The sequence below is a fragment of the Protobothrops mucrosquamatus genome, unplaced genomic scaffold (assembly GCF_001527695.2).
Source record: "Protobothrops mucrosquamatus isolate PMUCROS unplaced genomic scaffold, P.Mucros_1.0 scaffold3490, whole genome shotgun sequence".
NCBI lineage: Eukaryota > Metazoa > Chordata > Lepidosauria > Squamata > Viperidae > Protobothrops > Protobothrops mucrosquamatus.
This window is the reverse complement of record NW_015389463.1, coordinates 126,608-147,447: the sequence shown is the minus strand read 5'-3', so window position 1 is coordinate 147,447 and position 20,840 is coordinate 126,608. Positions and strand designations below refer to the sequence as shown.

The following is a 20,840-nucleotide window of genomic DNA, read 5'->3' as shown; positions in this document are numbered from 1 at the left end:
TTTTAAATAGGGATAATTTTTAATGATTTTAATAATGTCACAGCTACAAATATTTGGTTTTAATTGGCTTTTATAGGGGAAATGTTGTGTGTGTTGTTTGTATTGTGTTATTTTAATATGCTGTGAGCCGCCCTGAGTCCCGTGGGGAGAAGGGCGGCATATAAATTATGAAAAATAAATAAATAAATAAATAAATAAGGTTGCCTACCCCTGGCCAAATGCCTGAATTTTGATCATGTGACCGTGAGGAAAAAATATTTAAATATTTAAACCAGGGGTCTTCAAACTTGGCTCTTTTGTGACGCGTGGACTTCAACTCCCAGAATTCCTGAGCCAGCCAGGCTGAGGGGAAAGGGAGAGGTTTCCAAGCTGAGCCATGCTGGCTCAGGAATTCTGGGAGTTGAAGTCCACGGGTCATAAAAGAGCCAAGGTTGCCTACCCCTGGACTAGGGTATATTAAGACAATTCTAACCAAATTACACAGCCATTCACAATTCTAACTGGACTTACCTGTGGAACGAAATTTGGCATGGCTAGGTGCTGTGGTGCGTAGAGATTTTGGTTTTTCTTTCTTCTTCTCAGGCGTCTCCTCGGGCTTCACTTCTGATTTGGTTTCCTGAGGTTTCTCCTGAACAGAAGGTGCTTTGTTTTTGTTTTCTTCCTTTCGTTTTTTCTTTTCTCGTTCTGCAAAGTGCAAGCAAAGCCAGCGACTTAGAAAGGGCTAAAAGACGAGTGCTTTCCAGGCTTTCCGAAAGCGCCCCTTTTACAATACGACATCTAATCCCATTTTTTGCCTTACAGAGCTTACTTTAAAAGTCTAACATTACACAATGTCTGACAGTACACAAACACAATCACTCCTTGGCCTTTTGGCTAAGATCAAGTGTAAAAAAAAAATGTAAGCAATACAAAGGGGAGACAGTTTATGAGTTAACAAGGAATGTTTAAAACAATTCTCTGTCTCTCTTGTCTGATTGTTTCCTAAACAGCATCTCTTTTTTCTCATCCCCCAAGGCTACCCACCCATTCCATCACACCTGGAATACAAAGTAGATGATATATTTTAAGCAATACTGCGGTCCCACAGATTATTACAGGAAGAGTCTGATTTCACCACAATAAAGCTTTCACAGTCCATGCTTCTGTGGAAATATAAAGCCACTAACCCAGTGGTGGAGAACCTATGGCATGGGTGCCAGAGGCGGCACTCAGAGCCCTCTCTGTGGGCACGCGCGCCGTCGCCCCAGTCCTAGGCCTTCAGCTGGGTTTTATAAAACCTTTTCGCTTTAGGACTCCGCTGCCGTGTGCCCCCCCCAAAAAGGTTCAGTCAATTTCAACTTCTCGCGGGGAAAAAAAAAATCTTGCAAAGTTGGAATTGATTGATTGAACTATTTAGACCCACCCAGTCTGCCGTTACCACCGCAGCCACGCCACCCAGTGGGCCACACCCACCCAATGGGCCACACCCATCCGGCACCCGACGATGCATAAGTGGGTTTTGGGTTGCAGTTTGGGCACTCGGTCTCTAAAAGGTTCGCCATCACTGCACTAACCTGTAGGCTGGGAGCTACTCTGAGAGCGGATCACACCCATCCAGTCGCTCACCAGTATGGAAGCCAGTCGACGAAGCTCTAGTAAGGAAAGAATGTATAAGCGCTCAATTAATTAAAGAAGTAATTTCAAATAGGACCCTGCAAACCCAGAATGGTGCCCAGTATCAGACCTCTGTATATGGCCAAGTGACAATTACCTTCGTCGTCACTTGATTTGCTGAGCTGCTTCACCAATTTGGCAGTATTGTTCTGAAAAAAAGGAAGAGGAACAGTTTGTCATAGGACATGAAAATTACAGGATGTACCCTTGCAGATTATCACCCCTGAAACTAGGAATATTGTTTTGAGTACTGAATTATGTAACCCTGAAGAAAAATTCAACCCCCACAAGTCCTCTTCCTTCCTTCCAATTTGGGACAAAACATTTTTTGCTTTGATCTTGCAAAGGCTAAATTAAAAGGATAACTTCCACTGTTGTGCAATTAACTAACTTGTTTCAGATGATCCACAGTCAGAGGTAAGTGTTGGAGTGTGAGTAGGATCTGCTGGAGGAGGGGCACGTTACTGGATGCTTTCGAGTTTGTTAGCCAGGTGTTAAGGAGCTTATAGCCACCAACTTTGATGAATCTATAGAATGAAGAGACAAAATCGTGGTTCATAAGTAGAATGATATTATAGCTTGCTTAATTAAACACAGGTTATAGAATAACTACAAGTAGCTGGATACACATCTTAAGTCAAGCAAAAATCACATTACTGTAATGGCTGCAAAGAATATGTGTACTGTACACGTACGTATAGTCAAGGCCATGGTTTTCCCAGTTGCAATGTATGGCTGTGAAAGTTGGACCATAAGAAAGGCTGAGCCCCCAAAAATGGAGGCCTTTGAACTATGGTGCTGGAGAAGACTCCTGCGAGTCCCCTGGACTGCAAGGCGATCAAACCGGTCAGTCCTAGAGGAGATCAACCCTGACTGCTCTTTAGAAGGCCAAATCCAGAAGTTGAAACTCAAGTACTTTGGCCACCTAATGAGAAGGAAGGACTCATTAGAAGAGCCTAATGCTGGGAAAGATTGAGGGCAATAGAAGAAGGGGACGACAGAGAATGAGGTGGCTGGATGGAGTCACTGAAGCAGTAGGCGTGAGCTTAAATGGACTCCAGAAGATGGCAGAGGACAGGAAGGCCTGGAGGAACGTTGTCCATGGGGTCGCGATGGGTCGGACACGACTTCGCAACTAACAACAACAACACGTGTGTGTAAACACTCACAGACTTAAATTGCATATTTATATTTTGTTTTGGCTTCATAATAGTAGATAAGCAAATTCTTAGAATTTCTAGGAATACAGAATTAGAACTTGAATATTATGTCCCCCTCCTCTTGATATCATCATTGCTCCCATTTATATTCCTTCATTCCATTCCATGAATAGGTTAACAATGTACTGGAATCTGACTGAAAGCAGATCAAGTGAACAGCGATGCAAAAAAAAAAAAAAATGCCCAACAGCCATAATAAAGGCCAAGGAATCAAATTTAAAATAAAATAGCAATTTAATGGTACCGTTAGCAGAATTCATTAAAAAAAAATATCTCACTTGCTTTTAACACATTGAACATCTTACTTTTGAAACTAGCAGACCTAACTGCATCCCCCACAAACATGCAGCAGAACTTACTTTGAGAGTATATCCGGTGTTCGGGTCTGCAACAGAATATTCAAGTAGATGCAGCGACTGACCATCTTCTGCGCATCTTTCATTAAACTGAAATGAAAAAAGCCAAGAATGGAAATTTGCAATTTGGTTGCAGATAAAATGAATGGAGGACGAGTCTGACGAGTATATAAATGCCAGTTGAGACTGGGAGAAATAGTTGGGGGAAAAGGAAATTAATATACCCAATTACTCCATTCTTGAACATCACATGTAACATAACTGTAGGAAATTGCAAAATGCTGGACAAACTTTCTCTTTAAAAAAAAATAGGTCTATCAATATCCTTTTATATTTTTCAACATAAGTGGCCTATAATTCATATCAGTACAAAGAAAAATAAACTTGGTCTCAACGAAGTATTAATTGTACAGTTTTTCAATGTGGCAATATTTTTGCAGTTATAGGCAATTAATGGATTCCTAACACAAATACTTACTTAAAAATTTTAGTGATGCCTTCATGAGTTTTGACTTCTCCATCTTTGCCAAGGAAACAATCCAGTCCCTTTAGGAGCTCTTTTGGATCTATGGGTCTAGAACCCATGTTTGCAAATTCTGTCAAAAACAGAAAAGAGGCGATATTAAATTCTTCTTTGGGAAGATTAAAAAAAAAATGAACAAAACTTTAAGAACTTTTTAAAAATAAAATTTCCAAACGTTAACAAGATTTATCATTGTAGCATAGCAAAATGCAAAAAAATACATGGGAAAAAGCCACTCTCTGACTAGGTGCAAAGTATTATCATATATCTTCTAATTAGTAAGTCCCTCAATGGGAATTCTTGAAGTTTTGGGGATCCAATATTTCACTTAAACATCCATGACTATTTTGGTAAACGAAAAACAAAAAGCCCAACTCTCACATGTACATTCATGTTTACTTGGTCTTAAAACTGCGAAGTCCATTCCTAAAATATGTAAAACATTAAAGTATTTTGTTGGTTCAACTGAGTACCTATTCAGTCCAAATTCCAGAGCACTGCCTATCTGCCTTATTTTCCAAAAAGGATATACTGTTTCTCCTATCCCCAGAATTTCCATTGTGTGTCTTCAGCTTAAAATAGCCAGTCCAAGGTAGATAATTGACAGGGATTTCTCAATGCAAATGTATTCACAAAAAGTCTCACTGAATTCAGTTTAATTTATTCCCTGCTAAAATATCCAAGACTATGTTCTTCTTTCTTAATGTCATAATATAATTGATAGTATTTCCCCACATCCACACTATTTGTTTTTTAACAGACGATTGCATACAAATACGAGCCAAAAACACACACACTAGTGTTACAAATGATGAACTATCCCAATGGAACTCCATAAACAGTTTACGGGTTTCATTTGTCTGATATCTAATTGATAAAAGCATAATAAAATCCTTTTGCTTCTGTTAAGATTTCTACTACCCTACACTGGTGGCCTCTATAAAACCCATTTGATTCTGTTGGATTCGCTGTACTTGCTCAGTAAATGACTGCCAATAGTAATTCAAATGAAAAGTATTTCAAGCACCCCGATATACATGGTACATTTTCCTTTTGTCTTCAGGTCTTGGTGCAGTGGGAATCAATTAGCTGGTCTGCAAGTTGTAGTCAAGTGCTCTTAATCACAGGGTTTGTTGTTTGTGCTCAGAAAGTTACGTTTAATATGGCTTTCTGTGCAAGACTCTTATTACATAGTTCAGAAATCTGCCACAATTCTTGGGATAAAGAACATTGTTTGAAAGACAAACTACCTAAGATGGTAGTATCAAAAAATGTGTAATAAATTTGTGTTGAATGTACTTGACCTTTTGTTCAGAGCTTAAGGTATATACATATTCAAGGAACAGAATTTTAAATATGTGAAATTATGTAAGAAATTTAGGTTTATCTGCTCAAGTAACATTTGGCCTAGGCATGGCTGACAGCTACTCAAAAGCATTGGCCCTTAATTTTAACTTCTAACGATACCTTAAAGCAGCCTTTTAATTCCAAAAGTGGTTCATCTAAACCCTTTTTAAGGTGTGAAAACATACTGGCTGCCTTTCATCAGTTTATTAAGCTCTGCGTAAATAAGGCCTACACTGTGGTGTGATAGTTTTATGAATTTCATGGTAAATGGAGCAGTATCACCCCTTGCCCTAAAGGTGTAGTTCCTGAAATTATGGTAGCCCTACTGGGATTAGGTTTGGACATGTTTGGTAATGGGCTTGCAATTGCATTACTGAATTGCTTTTAGAAGTATGTAGACAGCATGATCAGGTGCATATGATTAAGTTCTTAGAAGTCTGATGCAGTGTAAACTGTCCACCTTAAATAAATTTGCCCAGGAATATTGTTTTGAATTCAAAATGAGGTACAATAAATGTACCTTAATGGAATAATCTATTATTATGTGTCATCTTGCAGCACACCACTTTTGCAAAATTAAGTATGCTAAGCTTTGGCCTTCCCCATTAATATGCCAAATGTTTTTTTTAAAAAAAACTTTCCACAGTATTAAGGAACGGCATCTCTGTGGTAGAAGCAATAACCAAGTCAATGGAGCAGTCTTCTTTGTTTTCCACAGAAAGCATCTTCAGTTCTTTTTAGTATAGTAAAATGGACTAAGCAAATATCCTATTTTTCCAAAGCCATGTAGGTTAGGTATTGTGTAGAAATTATTTCCCCCCAAAGCAGGAGGGCCCAGTCCAAATGTATTCCTATGTTTTGGATATAGTAATTTTAAAAAGTCCACCACCAGAAGAAATCGATATCGTGTTGTATTTTCATATGGAAGAAAATACTATCCAGGTACAGACGATAGTAGAGTGGGACTGTAAAGTTGTTACCAGCCTGCGGTGACTTGTAGAGTCCTTGTGTGGGCCTTCAATCCAGTTCTGAAGAATGGCTATTGAAGTTCTGTATCATGAGTTCACCCAGGAATGGAAAGACCAAATGAGGTGGGCTTTGGAGACTGAACTCCCCTTTCACCCCACACAACATGGCCTTCCACATGCAAGACAGCAATACACTGTTGAGGAAAACTTGGCACTGATGAAACTTGGGCTCAGCCTGCTTTGGTGAAGAGGACCTCAGTCTCCAGAGCTGTCAATTCTGGCACTTTCTCAGCACTACAACCCCAGGAGAGAATTAAAAATACAAATGTTACTCATAACTTAAGCAATTTCCGTTTCTAAACCCCCACATCTGAAGTGGTTTTGCCAACAGTACTTCGACACCTACTCCAGTAACCAGGGAAAGCATTCTTGTCATTCATTCATTCATTCATTCTGCCCTCGATCACGATTGCCTGATTAAAGACTACAGATTAAAGACTGCTAACTGAAGTTTTTGTTAGTAGCAAACCACAACATTCCAAAAACATTATTACGCAATGATGTTGTAATTTTATTTTTTTCCCCGAAATAGAACAAGGCAAGCTTTCATGTTTCTGTTCCATTTGAACTGGCGTAATAATTGAGGCTCTGCAGCTCTATAAACTGAAGTAATTCTGAGTGAGGGGCGCATTACAGATCATGTGAGATTCCAGGCTACTCTTAAACTTCCTTAGCTAACAGATTGTGATTACAATCCTACTACAGAAGTTATATCTTTATAAATATTAGTAAAGAACTCTTATATAATTTGAGAAATTTACATGATAAATCAACTACCTTAATTAAGGTTTACAAGATAAAGCTTCACTTTTAAGAAAACAAAGAATCCAGCAGCACCTGAAAAGCCTAATAAATATATTAAGAGATAGTATTGGACACATGTAGCAAAGGATATATTCAAGATATTCAAAGGATATATTCAAGAATATAAGCTTTTTAATTTTCTCTTTTTAAAAGAAATGTTTTAAGGCAAAGGGCCCACAACATATCAACTAATTCAAAACTAATTTGTTGCACAATGTTCATCCCAAGCAAGAGCTTCTAAAATTCTGAGTTCATTTTTCCCCCCCTCTGTATAAACAAAAGTAAAACATTTTGACTCAAGTAATACGCGATCTTCTCGCAAGGTTTTTGCCTGATCCAAAGTTAAGATTCTGAAAAACAACTTCACTTAAAAGAATTCTTGGTTGAAAGTTTTCGAAAAACCAAATCTTAAAACTTCTGTTATGAAAGATTTCTGTAGAAATTAAAGGCAATTTAACAAAAAGCCAATAACTGTAATTTGGAAACATTACTACATAATTTCTTTTGCAACTATACAGAAAAAAATTAAAATAAAATGAGATGCAATATAAGAGCATTTGGGACTAAAAGAATGCGTAGTTTGGCCAGACACACCATTTCAGCAAAACTGCTCATTCTTTTAACCAAACATTGTTTAATCTTGGTCCCTATTTAAAGTGTATTAGATTGCAGATTTTAATTTGAGAAACTGAAGCGGCAACCCAGCTGCCATTTTTAAGTTTACAGGTATATTTTAAAAACTGCAAGAGACTACTAAACAGTTTTATGGCAGTTAATTACTTGAACTGTAAAACTATCAACTATTAAAACCTCCTCTTTGAATCAGATTCTAATATTATAATTATGAAAAAAGTGTTGTTTTAAGACATACTAATCAAATTAGGTTGGTTGGTATATTAGCAGCAAATAATACTTTTTTGTGCAGTCAATTTCATTTTTAGCACATTTCCAGTAACTTAATTTATTCAAAGTATAGTTAGCAAGTCTGAACAAACAACACAAATTTCATTCCAGATTTATCGAAAGTTGCATTTCAGAAACATTCTGAAAATATGCTCTTTTAACTAAAGTTAATTAGTAACTATATATTCACTTGGAAGCATCTTTTACTAAAACTGCTTTCAAGTACATAAACGGTGAGCAAACTACAATAAATTGAACAAAATTAAAATTCAAGAATTACCAGCTGTTTGAAAATAATCCAAACTTGGAAGGTTAAGTAAAAAGCAATGATATATATGCATTAGAGTAAGTAGTTTTCTAATGTAACTTAAAAGTACCAGCTAAGTTAGACATTTATTTTTTCATCATAATTGCAAATAGGAACCGGGCTTTCTATGAAGTTCAGCGTTGGTTAACATATGCTTCATTGATAATGTTCATAATTACGCCCATGCTATTTTATCTCACAACTGAAATGTGACTGGATTAAAAAAGCCAAACTTTTTGGCTCAAATCTGAAACTGTTGTGAGACGGTGACATCATGCTTTGTTAGTAATTCTGCATTTAGCTAATCTCAAATAAAATATATGCAAGTCATTCATTGTTAGGGGGAAAAAAGGGCTTCAGAAGTTAAGTTTTCTGTTCTATTTCTTAATCATTAAATTTTACAACTCTTGCATTATCAGTAGTGTCTGTCAATTTTATTAGTTTAGCATGGATGTGAAAAAAAATCTACAAGAACATGTAAGCTTAAGCTTTACACAACAGCCTCCAAGCCTAAATATACATATAAGAGTAAATGCATTTTGGCCCTCATTCCATTTTTAAATTTCATTTTAATAATGTTTATGGAACTAATTTTATTATGAAGCACATCAACATGGCTGGGCTAACAAACATCTAACAAATTTTAGATACATTCTACTTGTATCCTAAACTATTGGTTTCCAGATGCTTCGTATTCAGTATGCTTAAAGTTAAAGGAAACTTTACTATTTCATGACATTCTTAATTTGATAAATGCTCTAAAAATAAGAAATTCAGTCTCTGTTCATTGCTATATTTCAGTACAGAAATTCATCTGAACAAATTATCTACGGTCATCAAGTGGCAATAGTTTTTAAATGTCTCTCTAACTCACAAGTTTTAGAAGTTAAACGTTCATTTGAAATCTTTTGATGTCTTATTGTTTCTTAGTATTTAATACTATTTATATATTCTATACCAGATCTGGTGGAATAATATGGTAGACCGTTCATTATATTTAGAAGTTTAAATAGGTTACCTTGATCACATAAGAATCTCAATGGAATAAAACATAATAGTACTTTCATCTTTCCAAAGATCAACCTTCACAAAGGAGATGGGCAAATACTAAATATTTAGCTGTTACCATCAATGTATTTGTCAGACAACTGCACTGTAACTTTAGATCCAACTTGCAATGCAGATACCGTAATTTTTGTACATTGTACAATGCAACAAAACAAATTTTAATATAGTTAGCTATGACTAATAACGTCTAAAAACATAATTTGATAGGAATTGTAATGTGGGGGAATGTCCAGCATAACCCACCAAGATATTCCCATGAAAAAGGTAACAAAAAGCAGGCTGTTAACTGTTGTCAGATGCAAACCAGTCAGGTCCTTGCCATTATACTCTTGGTTATCCTGAAAAAAATCCTAGAAAGCTTTCCAAGAATCTCAGAACTTGGATATGCTGGAGCAAAAACAAGTTAACATTAAAGTTCTTGAAGCCTGGATGAAAACCAGAAAAATGAAGGACATTGAGAAGGAGGTGAGGCAAGATATAGGTACTAGAAAAAAAAAATATCTATGTTGCATTTCCCTCTCCAATTCATCTGAAAATTAATTATCCAGAATTTGATTCCAGAGAATCATTCATTTTGTATTCGTAGAGACTAATATCAAGATTTTAATCCAAGACACTTTTATATCCTACAATTCTATTAATTTATTAGCAAAGTGCTTTAAAATGTGTTCCCAAGGGAATTACTAGTTACAATTCCTGTTGTTTTACTAGCTATTGCAAGTACTGTTCATTACTGTACCGTGCTAAAAGCCTCTACTGCAAGAATGTCATGTCAATCCATCAATTGTAGACATATTTGCTGTAGACATACAGCAAATATATCAATTCCATTTGAAGTCAGAATTTCTGAATTGATGAGCTACTTTCATTTTCAACCATAAAACTGAGCAAGTATCAAAACAGTCTAAGTATATTCTGCCTTAAGAGGATAGATGAGCCATTTGAGCCTTATTATAGTAGCCTTTGAATCAGTAACAATGTTTAAAATACATCCATCTTCAGGCATACTTAAAAGCATATCCTTTTAAGGATCAGTTTAGGGAGAAAAGTGGCAATACTTTTATTATTCCCCATTAAATTGAACATACATTTGAAGCCTTCTTAAGCAGATTCGTTTAGGGTTCAGTTTCCATCCAAATTATACTTACATGGAAATTAGCCCGAGAAATTTCCAGTAAGTATGTTCAGAAGTGAAGGTTATATTCTTTGTCCATATACCTCCCCATTTACTTAGTGCTCAGTAAGTAGGGGAATATATTGCCATGTTGAACTATTATCAAATTTATGCTCCAATTTTAGTACAATTCAGATTTCCTTCAGTAGATGTTTTAAAAAAACAACTTTGTCTTATATAAACAGCAAGCAAAGCAAACGGCTGGCTTTCCACATGTGTTTTTACATCACAGAAGGAATTTTACCCAGGTTATTCAGTGTTATGACATGTCAGCCTCATCTAACTGACATAATAATGTAGCTCAGTATCTGATACAGGAGCTAAGCCACAATAGTAGTTAAGGCTGGAATCTGTGGCAGCATAATTCTGTTGAAACTACAGCTTGACCTTCCAGAATTAAAATTTCAGAATACTAAACAAACCAAGATTCTGAAAGTATTGTCTCTTATCCATATAAGGGAATCCTCTAAATAATGGATTTGGGGGGGAAAGCTGTGTATTTCCCTATATATTTTTTAATTAATTTGCTGGCAAGCTGCTGTGCTGTTATTCAAACCAATACCTGTGTAAAAACTGAATCTTAACTTCAGAATAGCCCATTTCACAATGCAAACATTAATACTTATGTTAGCCCTCAAGACTGTGTATTACAGTAATATTAACCTTGCCCTATTTTGCTCTAATTTACATTATTATTTTGTTTCAACTGTTTTAGGCTGTTCTGGTCAGATCAGAGCTTCATAATCAACTGTTTTGAATAGACACGTGAATTTAACAAAAAACACTTGAAAGCAAACTCTTATTTTCTGCCAAGTTTACACTCGAGGCTGCCTTATGCAGCAGCTAACCTACCCCCCCCCCCCAATTAAATTGACTTTGTATTGCACAAAGCACCTTGAGATGTCAGGAGGTGCACAGATTATCAAATTTTATAGCCAGAACAGTGTCACCGATTAAAAAAAGGGGGAGAGATGTTTCTATATGAAATGCTACCACCGGAGGCATAGATGGAGGCATTAATTTCAGCTTTGTGAAATATTTCCCCACAGTATTGAATAATCATTACTTAAATGAGGAAAAGTCACAAAGGCAGCATTTCTTAAATGCTACCTGATGCTCATGCAGACCCATTTAAGAAACTTTTACGGAATTAACCAAGCTGGGGAGGGAGTAATTTAGCAGCCTCAATAGATTGGCAAACGTTTAAAACCCATTACAGCCTGCATGCATCAGGAGTCACTTCATGGTGTTGACATGGAACAGAACAGCAGCAAAAAGAAATGAATAAAAACCAAAGTGGTCTGGAATAGAAATGAAGGTTGTGAAATGTAATTAATACCATAAAGATTTTGCTTACCAGGTGGAATTGTGGCTGTTCCCCTCCCTTTGGTGAGGTAATACAAGTAGCTGGATTCCCATTTTTTCCTAATGAGCACTTCTTTCCTAGTACATTGTACAGGAACGGTGGAATGTGGCAAATTAATACAAGATTTACACCCCCCCCCCAATTCCCTTTGTGTACATATGGCCAAAGAAAATGAAAATACAACACTCCTCCCTTCTTTTTTTTGTAGTTCCAGCAAGTGTCAATGACACTAAATAGTTGGGATCCAGTGGTAGCATTTCATCTTTCTTAACAGTTAAATCTGACAAAACGAGAAAACATGCTTCCCTGACCCATATCCCATTTCAGAGACTTCAAGATGAAAAAAAGAGGAAGAGGAAAAAGACACAAAAATGGTTGTCGGTCTATCACAAATATAGGCACTTAATAAATTTGTCCTAAAACAAATACCACAAACATGTAGGTATCACAGAAAGCCAAAGTTCTCATGTGATGTTGAAACCTTAAAAGAAAACTCAGTGGATTTATGATAATACTTTGCACTTCTAGCAAGCTGTACCTAGAGATTTCCCAAAGATGAAGCAGTAGCGGAAGTTTGTTAAATCATTTTGGAAAAGTGACAAAACGGCTAGCCAGTTCTGCCCTCCCCCAACTGCTTGCTCTGGGCTCCAAACATAAGGTAGTGAAGGGGAGGAGCTAGCTACAAGCTGCTTACATCAGCTCTTGAAAGCCTCGTGGGTTCTTGTATAGGAGAGAGAAGGCGCCATTTTAGCACAGGCGATTAAGGGAAAAAAAGCAAGAGCCTCCAGAATCTATTGAGAGGAAACTATATAGCAATACAACCCCATCACATGCACAAATTCTATCATTTTATGTCAGTTCTACCAACTAGAACCTATTTAACACAGTTCAAAAAAAAGGGGATCCCTTGTTGGTGAGTGCCGGAGACTCAAAGAACCTCATTATTCACCATTGTAAGGTCAGTACCGCCTGGCCCCTCCTGTTTTTTTCAGTAGATAAGGTAGAAGTAAAAATGGAAACATCCTGTAAAGGAAAATTGCAATGCTGCTTGTCAGGGACAGAAAGATTAAAAACACTGCCATACTGCAGCGGAGGGGAGTGAGAAAAAGAGATGAAACATTTTAAAAGCAAATTAAGACCTCATTTGAATCCAATTGGTTTCTACTACAGTCCTTTTAAAAAAATATCAAGTTTAAAATGATTTTCCAAACTCATTTTGCAATCTTTATTTCTAGATTGCTTTTTCATTATTACAAACCTATATATATACATTTTAAAACCTTCTCGTTTAAAAAAACACAAAACCCCTTAACATCGCCATCCTTAGAACTATAGGTGCCGACAAATAAACCCATCCTAAAAAAAAAAAGACTCCATCTGGCTACTACTGTACTGTTATTGCTCTTTGTCCCAACTCTTGCCCTGCAATCTTTATGTACAGATTGCTTATTTAATTCAAGCACTTGTCTCCCACACAAAGAAGCAGCACTTTATAGTTCAGTCACCACCATCTGTTATGTGGGAGCTCATTAACCCTTGACAGTCCTGGAGACGATGGATTTTCTAAGAGACCATCATTCTCCTTATTATATACATTTTTGGTGGCAAAATGCCTGCGTCTTAAGGGTTAACACCTCAAACAAAACCCACTTTTCCCACAATTTTTTTTGTCTTTTCTTCGTGCCATTAGCTCACTTCCACATGGATGAATTTTTTGGTCAGTTGGTTGAAAATGCGACACTTACTATCCAATTAATTTTGTCGTCGACAGCGCCCTCAAGGTTTAGCTTTTTTGGATTAAGCTGTGTTTTTAAAGAAAAAAAATGAATTTGGTTTTGCTCATTTTAAAAAAAAATATCAACTTTTTGCAATAAAAAGTTGTTTGATAAAAAAAAACATCAGGGAAAGTTGTTGCTAAATATTAATTTTGGTTTTATGTTTTTAGTGGCAGTTGTTCTCCTTCAGATCATAAAGAATTTTAACAGCTTCCCAATACAGACGATCAGAAATGTAGATGGCTTTTTTGTGTCGTCTCAGAGGCTCAACTGTGGGGCAATTTTTCTTTGTTTCACGATGTTCAACGGTGTCTCAAGATCAAAGGAAACCTATAAAATGAAGAAATAATTACAATTAAATTTCAAAAAATTAATCTTAAAACAATGTAAAAACACAGCATTTGGCTAAACATTGCCTTTCGTAAATCTTCGTTTCTATCGGGTTAAAAGAACCAGAGGCGAGATAATAAATTTATCGGACAATGTTAATTTACGTTTTTTTGGCTCGTTTTTGAATGGCTTGTTGTTGTTTTTTAAAAGGGAGAACTGAGTTTAGGGCTTTCTTGAAGGTTCAAATTACCTTCATTATAGCCTAAGGAAAGAAATAGGATTTGCAAATGCCAATAACATTATATTGGGGGAGAGAGAGGAAATAAAATTATCAGACCGGAATGCCCTTTTGTCCCCTCCCAAGCCGCTCCCATAATAACGTTGTCAGAAGCACAGTACTCACCTTTAAACAGACCCCAGAATGGCCGAAGGGAGCGCGCGCGGAGGTTTTTATATGGCGGCACTCCCTCCGCTTAACGTCTCCTCCCACCGTCGTGCGCTGCGTCCAAAGAACAAAGCCTCGGCCGTCTGCCCCGCCCACTTGGGTCTCCCGTTCGCCTAAATACGGGATAAAATTTAGATCCACGCACACGGTTCGAATTCTATTTTGAAAAGCAGTTCAACGGCGTGAACAAAATTAAAAAATAACTCGGATTAAGCTTGTGACGCAGTTCGAAAATCAGGACCGCGCATGCGCAGGAGGGGGCCAGGCGGCCGCCGTAAGAGTGCGTGCACGCGCGCGGCCACGGTTTTCTGTTGGGTCGAGATTGGGCACGAGACAGCGAGCTGGGCATGCGCGTACTTTGGACTTTTGCGGGCAGAGCCTCCTCCCGCGAATGATCAATTCTGCTCATGCGCAGTTGGGACCAGCGCTTCCGGTGCGGTTTTATTGTGGGGGAGGGAGGGATTCATTGGGCGAATCAACCATGGCAAAAGCTATCGAAGCAAAAAATAAAAATATATTCAAATATATCGTGAGGTTTGTTTACAATAAATGTGTGATTGCTTCTCTTGGAGTTAAGTGGAGATAACTAAAATGACTTGTCCTTGAAATCGGGGCAGGAGGAAGTGCCTCGGGTGACCTTGGGAAAAAAAAAAGAGGCACAATGGCGCATGCGCAACGGTATTTTTGCTCCGCGCAAGATGGCAGCCCCCAGTGGAGCCATGTTGCTGTGTGGGAACATGGGGTCTTTAGCGGCCCGTGTGGCTTTTAATAGATTTTGCGGGCTGCGGGTAAGAAGACATTTGTGTTTTTTAATGATTAGATTCATAAGGAATAGATTAACATTTTTAACAAGTAGCTTTAGTGGGGTTTTTTTAACAAAAATTCCATGGTGTATTTTTATTTTGCATTATCGTTAGTTTGCCTGAGGATTTAGCCATGTTATCTCTTAGTATAAATTATATGAAGTATTCTCTAAAGTTTACTCGTAAGATAGTAAGTATGGAACTTACTATCTAATCCATTATGTCTTGCATAAGGCTTTAAGTGTAGGATTCCCAAGGTGATCAGTATTGACCCCCGAGAGTCGATGTTATTATTCGCAGTTACTAAGTACGTTAGTAGCAAGGTATTAATTTAACAATTAAGTACTATTAAAGTAGTATTTATTCAATTATTTTCAGATTATAAATATTTAGTGGACCGATGGACAGTCTGAAACTTCATGAAAGGATCAATGAGCTGAAGAGTTTGGGGGACCCCCTTTTAGACTTTGTGCACTCTGCTATTTCTAAAACTTTTTGTTTTTCTTTGTTCCTTTTTCTCATAATGGTCATTCCCCTTTGTGTAAAAGAACTGTAATTTCCATGGCTTGTTTTGTGTTCTATAAGAATAAACAGTCTAATGTTCATGCTAGAGCAGATATATTGGCTATGTCATGCTGTTTAAAAGATCTTTTTTCTAGAGAATCCCTGCATTTTTTCTAGCCTATGTTTATTGAAATAAGCTACACAGTTTTGCTTTGTTCCTAAAGCCTACATTTTTAAATTGTCTAGATTCTTATAAATATGCACATGTTCCACGGTACAATAGAAAACCTATGGTACCATAGTTACAGCATAAATTTCCTCCATTGTCCTTTTGAGTGACAAGTTGGGAAGCTGTGATCCTCAGAGGACTGCTTCAACTGGCCTTTGGATCTGGGATTCTTGTCTCATTGTAATATTGCTTATGAACGTCAAATGCTTCCCCTCCCTACGAGTAACAGGAGAAAGTAGCACATTAAATGAAAACAATCAAGGTCCCAATTTAAATCTCACTGCTTAACTCTTCTCTCCTGATATTTATAGGCTATGGTTCCTCAGTGTTGGGAAAGTTGTATCTGTATATTGTTGTTACAGATTTTAATTAAGGTCATTAACCTGACTACCTGTAAATATAGAGATTCACAGGTTGCTTACCAACTTATTTTATAAATAGTACCAATTGTAAGCTTTGTTTTGTTGATGCCTCTGGAGGCATCAACAACATAAAGTGTAAGGAATGCAGCAGCTATGTAGGACAGATAGGCAGAAGAGTAGCAGAGTGCATAAAATACCAACTAACAGAAGACATGATGAAAACTCATTAATCTTGCAACAGATGGACAGAGTCAATCATAGTTTCAACTGGGAAACTGAGCGTCCTTTTTTTTCTCTTCCTTCAGTAGTGTCTGATTCTTGGATACTGCCTGGACAGGTTTTGGAGGGGAGGGGGAGGTTTTTCAAAAATAGGTTGCCACTGCTTGTTTCTTAGGGTTGGGAGAAAATGGCCCAAGGTTATACAATTAGCTTTGTCCAGGGCGGGATTAGAACTCATGGTCTCCTGATGCCTTAACTCAGGGGTGTCAGACTGCCGGCCCACGGACCGGTTGCATCATACGGAGGCTGCGCCCATCCCAGCTCCGGCAATGCAAAAAAAGTCGCAATGTCACATGATGCAGCGAGTTTGACACCCCTGCCTTAACTGTTAGACCAAACTAAGTCTCTGTGAGCATACTAGACCAAGCTAAATCCAAAAATTCAAAGGAATACCTGGAAGCTTGGCGTTCAGATAAATCAGCCATTAGTAGACACATAGAAATGAACTGTATTTACACACCATTCAAAAGAGACAATAAAAAGCTGAGAAGGAAACAAACAGACCAGAACACATCCTATCCAGTAGCCAACTCCTATATAAGCAGGGATTAACATCAGATAAACACGCAGAAAATAATCAAGGAACTACCACCATAGCAGGGTAAACTACTGTATTCAGGGAGCAAACCCAATAATACAGTTTAATAATAATGATGATAAAGTTGGAAGGGACCTCGGAGGTCATCTAGTCCAACCTCCTGCTCAGGCAGGAAACCCTATACCATTTCGGACAAATGGCTGTCCAGTTTCTTCTTAAAAACTTCCAGTGTTGGCGCATTCACTGCTTCTGGAGGCAGGTTGTTCCACTGGCTAATTGTTCTGTCAGGAAGTTTCTCCTTAGTTCTAGGTTGCTTCTCTCTTTGGTTAGTTTCCACCCGTTGCTTCTTGTCCTGCCTTCAGGCGCTTTGGAGAATAGCCTGACTCCCTCTTCTTTGTGGCAGCCCCTGAGATATTGGAACACTGCTATCATGTCCCCCCTCGTCCTTCTCTTCGTTAAACTAGAGACATACCCAATTCCAGCAACCGTTCCTTATATGTTTTAGCTTCCAGTCCCCTAATCATCTTTGTTGCTCTTCTCTGTACTCTTTCTAGAGTCTCAACATCTTTTTTACATCGCGGTGACCAAAACTGGATGCAGTATTCCAAGTGTGGCCTTACCAAGGCATTGTAAAGTGGTATTAACACTTTACGTGATCTTGATTCTATCCCTCTGTTAATGCAGCCTAGCACTGTGTTGGCTTTTTTGGCAGCTGCAGCACACTGCTGGCTCATATGATGCTGTTATTTAGTTGGTAATGCAATACTTGCCAGCAACAGCCAAGCTCACAGAGCACCAAGAACTCCATAGGTATGTATAGAATTGGGCTGAAATTGGCTAGTTATGGTTATGCCCAAGTCTGAATAACATTGGATTGCTTGAAAATTGCCCTGTTGTACTTGTGTGGCTGAATGTAACTTTCTCACTTCCTCTTATGGAAGCTCTCTAGGCCTCCTCTCTCTAGCCCCTCTGCCTGTTGGTACAGCAGTTCTCAACTGTATCACTATCTTCTAGGCTAGGGGACTTCTCAGCTGTCACACCCTCCTCCTCTCTAACCCCAGTGTGTGAGAAAGATAAGGCCCCCACTACTCTCCTGCCATTACTAGCAATTTTTTTTAAAAAATGAATAAATTTTATAGTGATTGGATGTGGGGCGTGAGAATAACCTTTGGAGTTCAGCCTAGATCACAAATGGTCTGAGTCAAAAGGAGGAATGTGGGTGGGGTAAGAGTCTCAGAAGGGATCCTCCCTAGTTCTGTGGAAAGTAAAGGCAAGGCGGAGGAGAAGACCTTTCAGACTTCCAAGATTTTGTCATAGTAACTTTATATTAAGGGTAGTAGCGTTACTCATGATTTTGTTTCCTCTCTAGACTACCTTGCAGGGCTGAAAGGCTGGATAGAATTGAGGTGTGTGACTAATTGTAGAATCAATACTTCCTCAGAGAGAGAGAAATGTTTTTAAAAGGGCAAATCCCTTTTTTAGCTTAAAACAATCCCCTGCAAAACATTCAGTAGCAAAGCGATAAAAATATAAAAATGTTCCATTTTTCTATAGAAAAATATAAAGGATTGGTCTTTTTCCAATTCAAAAACAACATAGTTACTGAGCTTGCACAGAGAGAATAAAACCAGAAACAAAGATGACATAAACACATACTGTATCTGTCTTTCAGAGAGTTTTTCTGAAAGAGGATAAATATATATATGTATATATATCAAACAGGACGTTTGATAACGGTATATAAGTCCCCCCCCCCCTTTTACTTGCCTTTCAACCCTGACGATGTCATATGTATTTTGACGAAAGCTAGGTTGATTAATTAAACTCTGTTTAAGTATTCTCTTGGTGATCATTATTTTAACGAATGGATATTCGCAAGAGTCGTATTTTTACTAGTATTCTTAATATATATATATGAGGAGGAATCTGGTAGCACCATTTCTGACCATACATTTTATTTAAAGGCTTCCCTTTCAGATCCATGGGGATTTCGGTGAGTTGATTCTGAGACTGTTGAAGAGACTGAACACACCTATTTCTTAGCCTTCATTCCCAGCTGCTGTTCTCATTTTAAAAAGACTTTTTTCCCCTGTCTAGCAGGAAAGGAGTGATTTGGGGATAATTTCCTTGTATATGTGATCTCAAGCTATGTCTTAGTCATTTAGAACGTTGACTGAAACTGATCATACTATGTACAGTATTTCTGGTAATTCCTAATAAAAGAGACTATTTGTAGCTCAGGATTAAACTGCAGGGTCCTTGGTACTCTCTGAGCTTGGTTGTTTTCCTGCAAAAGTTTCATTATCCACCTAGGTAACTAGAAGGGAGTGGGTTTGCTCTCTCTTTAATTACCAGTGGCTTGCGCTGTCAAGGAACCCCCCAAGAACACTCCCATCAATCCAGCAGTGTTTAAAAAGAGAGCAAACCCAGTGCTCCCTGAATACAGTAGTTTACCCTGCCATATTGGTAGTTCCTTGATTATTTTCTGCTTGTTTGTTTATCGGATGTTAATCCTTTTAGCACTGATGATGTTACCTAGTTGGGTAATGAAACGTCTGCAAGAAAACAACCAGGCTCAGAATATCAAAGAACTCATGATTCCTAATAAGGATGTCACGAGTCCCATACGGCTTCCTGGTGGTCAGTGAATTTGGGGGGGGGGGTAGGTTGTGTGCTCTCTTACACATTAATTACTACGCCATACTGACTTGTAGTTGTAGAATTCCATGCTTCCTGGATAATAAAGCAATTACAGCGAAGAGGAATCAATCACTCTTAAAGGTGAATAAGTGGAAAAAAATATTGGTATTAAGGCAACAGGGACCGTAAGAAGAGACAACTTTGCATTTTGAGTTTTAGTTTTCATAATCCCTTTACTGCAGATAGCTAGAGGGTAACCGGTTGCCTATCCATTGGAGACACTGCTCTTAATTTCTGAATATCTGATTGAAAATGCTTTTTTTTTAAACTTGCTTTTTTCACCTATTACAGGGGTAGGCAACCTTGGCTCTTTTATGACTCATGGACTTTATCTCCCAGAATTCCTGAGCCAGCTATGCTGGCTCAGGAATTCTGGGAGATGAAGTCCATGAGTCATAAACGAGCCAAGGTTGCCTACCCCTGACCTATTATGTCACTGCTAGCCATGCTGGTACCTGTATTTAGTACTTGCTTTCCCTTGCTTTGTTTCCTAGCATATACCCACTACTTCCCTCCTGCTACCCGAGCAATTGGCCTTTCGTACGTACTGCACAGAAGTCAACCAAGAAGAATCCACAAAGCCAGATGGTCGTGAGATAGATTCACCTTACAAAGAAATGCCATGGAAATACCTGGAGAGCGAAGGTATGCATGCATAGAGGTAGAAGGGAAGAGTTTCTGGGGGTCTAGAATCTGATGGAAAATGCAGTTTATTTGGTAGGTGTTTTTGTATAAATTTAGCCAGGTTTGGTTACATAACAGACCCTGATTGAATAACTGGCTTACCACAGTGTGGGGAAATAAGCGTCTCTGAGTTTACAAAATGCCTACAATAACAAAGATAGACAATGGGAATTCTTACCATGTTACACGTACTCACACAATACGATAGTGAAATGCAGGTAGTCCTTGACTTACAACTCGTCGCTCAGCTGTGCCTGGTACATGACCACATTTTGGACACTCACCAATTGGCGTTTTCTAGCCTTGTGCAGTGTCCCAGATTCACTTGACCATGATTTGTGACATATTTACTGAAAATTGGTGTTTTTCACCTAACAGCCATGGCATTTGTTTTAAAGACTGCAGATTCATTTAACAACCGTAGTGATTCGCTTAAATGACC

At 38.0% G+C, this 20,840-nt stretch overlaps 2 protein-coding genes across 2 annotated transcripts in view; one reads left to right on the top strand and one right to left on the bottom strand.

Annotated features, from left to right (window-relative positions):
- Window positions 1-14,271, bottom strand: part of PPP1R10 (protein phosphatase 1 regulatory subunit 10) — a 23,012-nt gene extending 8,741 nt beyond the window's left edge. The window contains exons 1-7 of the mRNA XM_015827092.1: window positions 13,495-14,271; window positions 3,708-3,825; window positions 3,233-3,319; window positions 2,045-2,180; window positions 1,751-1,802; window positions 1,554-1,631; window positions 511-684 (exon numbers count right to left, since the gene is read on the bottom strand). Coding sequence (XP_015682578.1) covers window positions 511-684; window positions 1,554-1,631; window positions 1,751-1,802; window positions 2,045-2,180; window positions 3,233-3,319; window positions 3,708-3,814 — 634 coding nt within the window. The 5' untranslated portion in view covers window positions 3,815-3,825; window positions 13,495-14,271. The remainder of the gene's footprint in view (window positions 1-510; window positions 685-1,553; window positions 1,632-1,750; window positions 1,803-2,044; window positions 2,181-3,232; window positions 3,320-3,707; window positions 3,826-13,494) is intronic.
- A 723-nt stretch (window positions 14,272-14,994) lies between these two features.
- Window positions 14,995-20,840, top strand: part of MRPS18B (mitochondrial ribosomal protein S18B) — a 14,450-nt gene continuing 8,604 nt past the window's right edge. Inside the window, exons 1-2 of the mRNA XM_015827093.2 lie at window positions 14,995-15,087; window positions 20,209-20,359. Of these exons, the coding sequence (XP_015682579.2) occupies window positions 14,998-15,087; window positions 20,209-20,359 (241 nt within the window). The 5' untranslated portion in view covers window positions 14,995-14,997. The remainder of the gene's footprint in view (window positions 15,088-20,208; window positions 20,360-20,840) is intronic.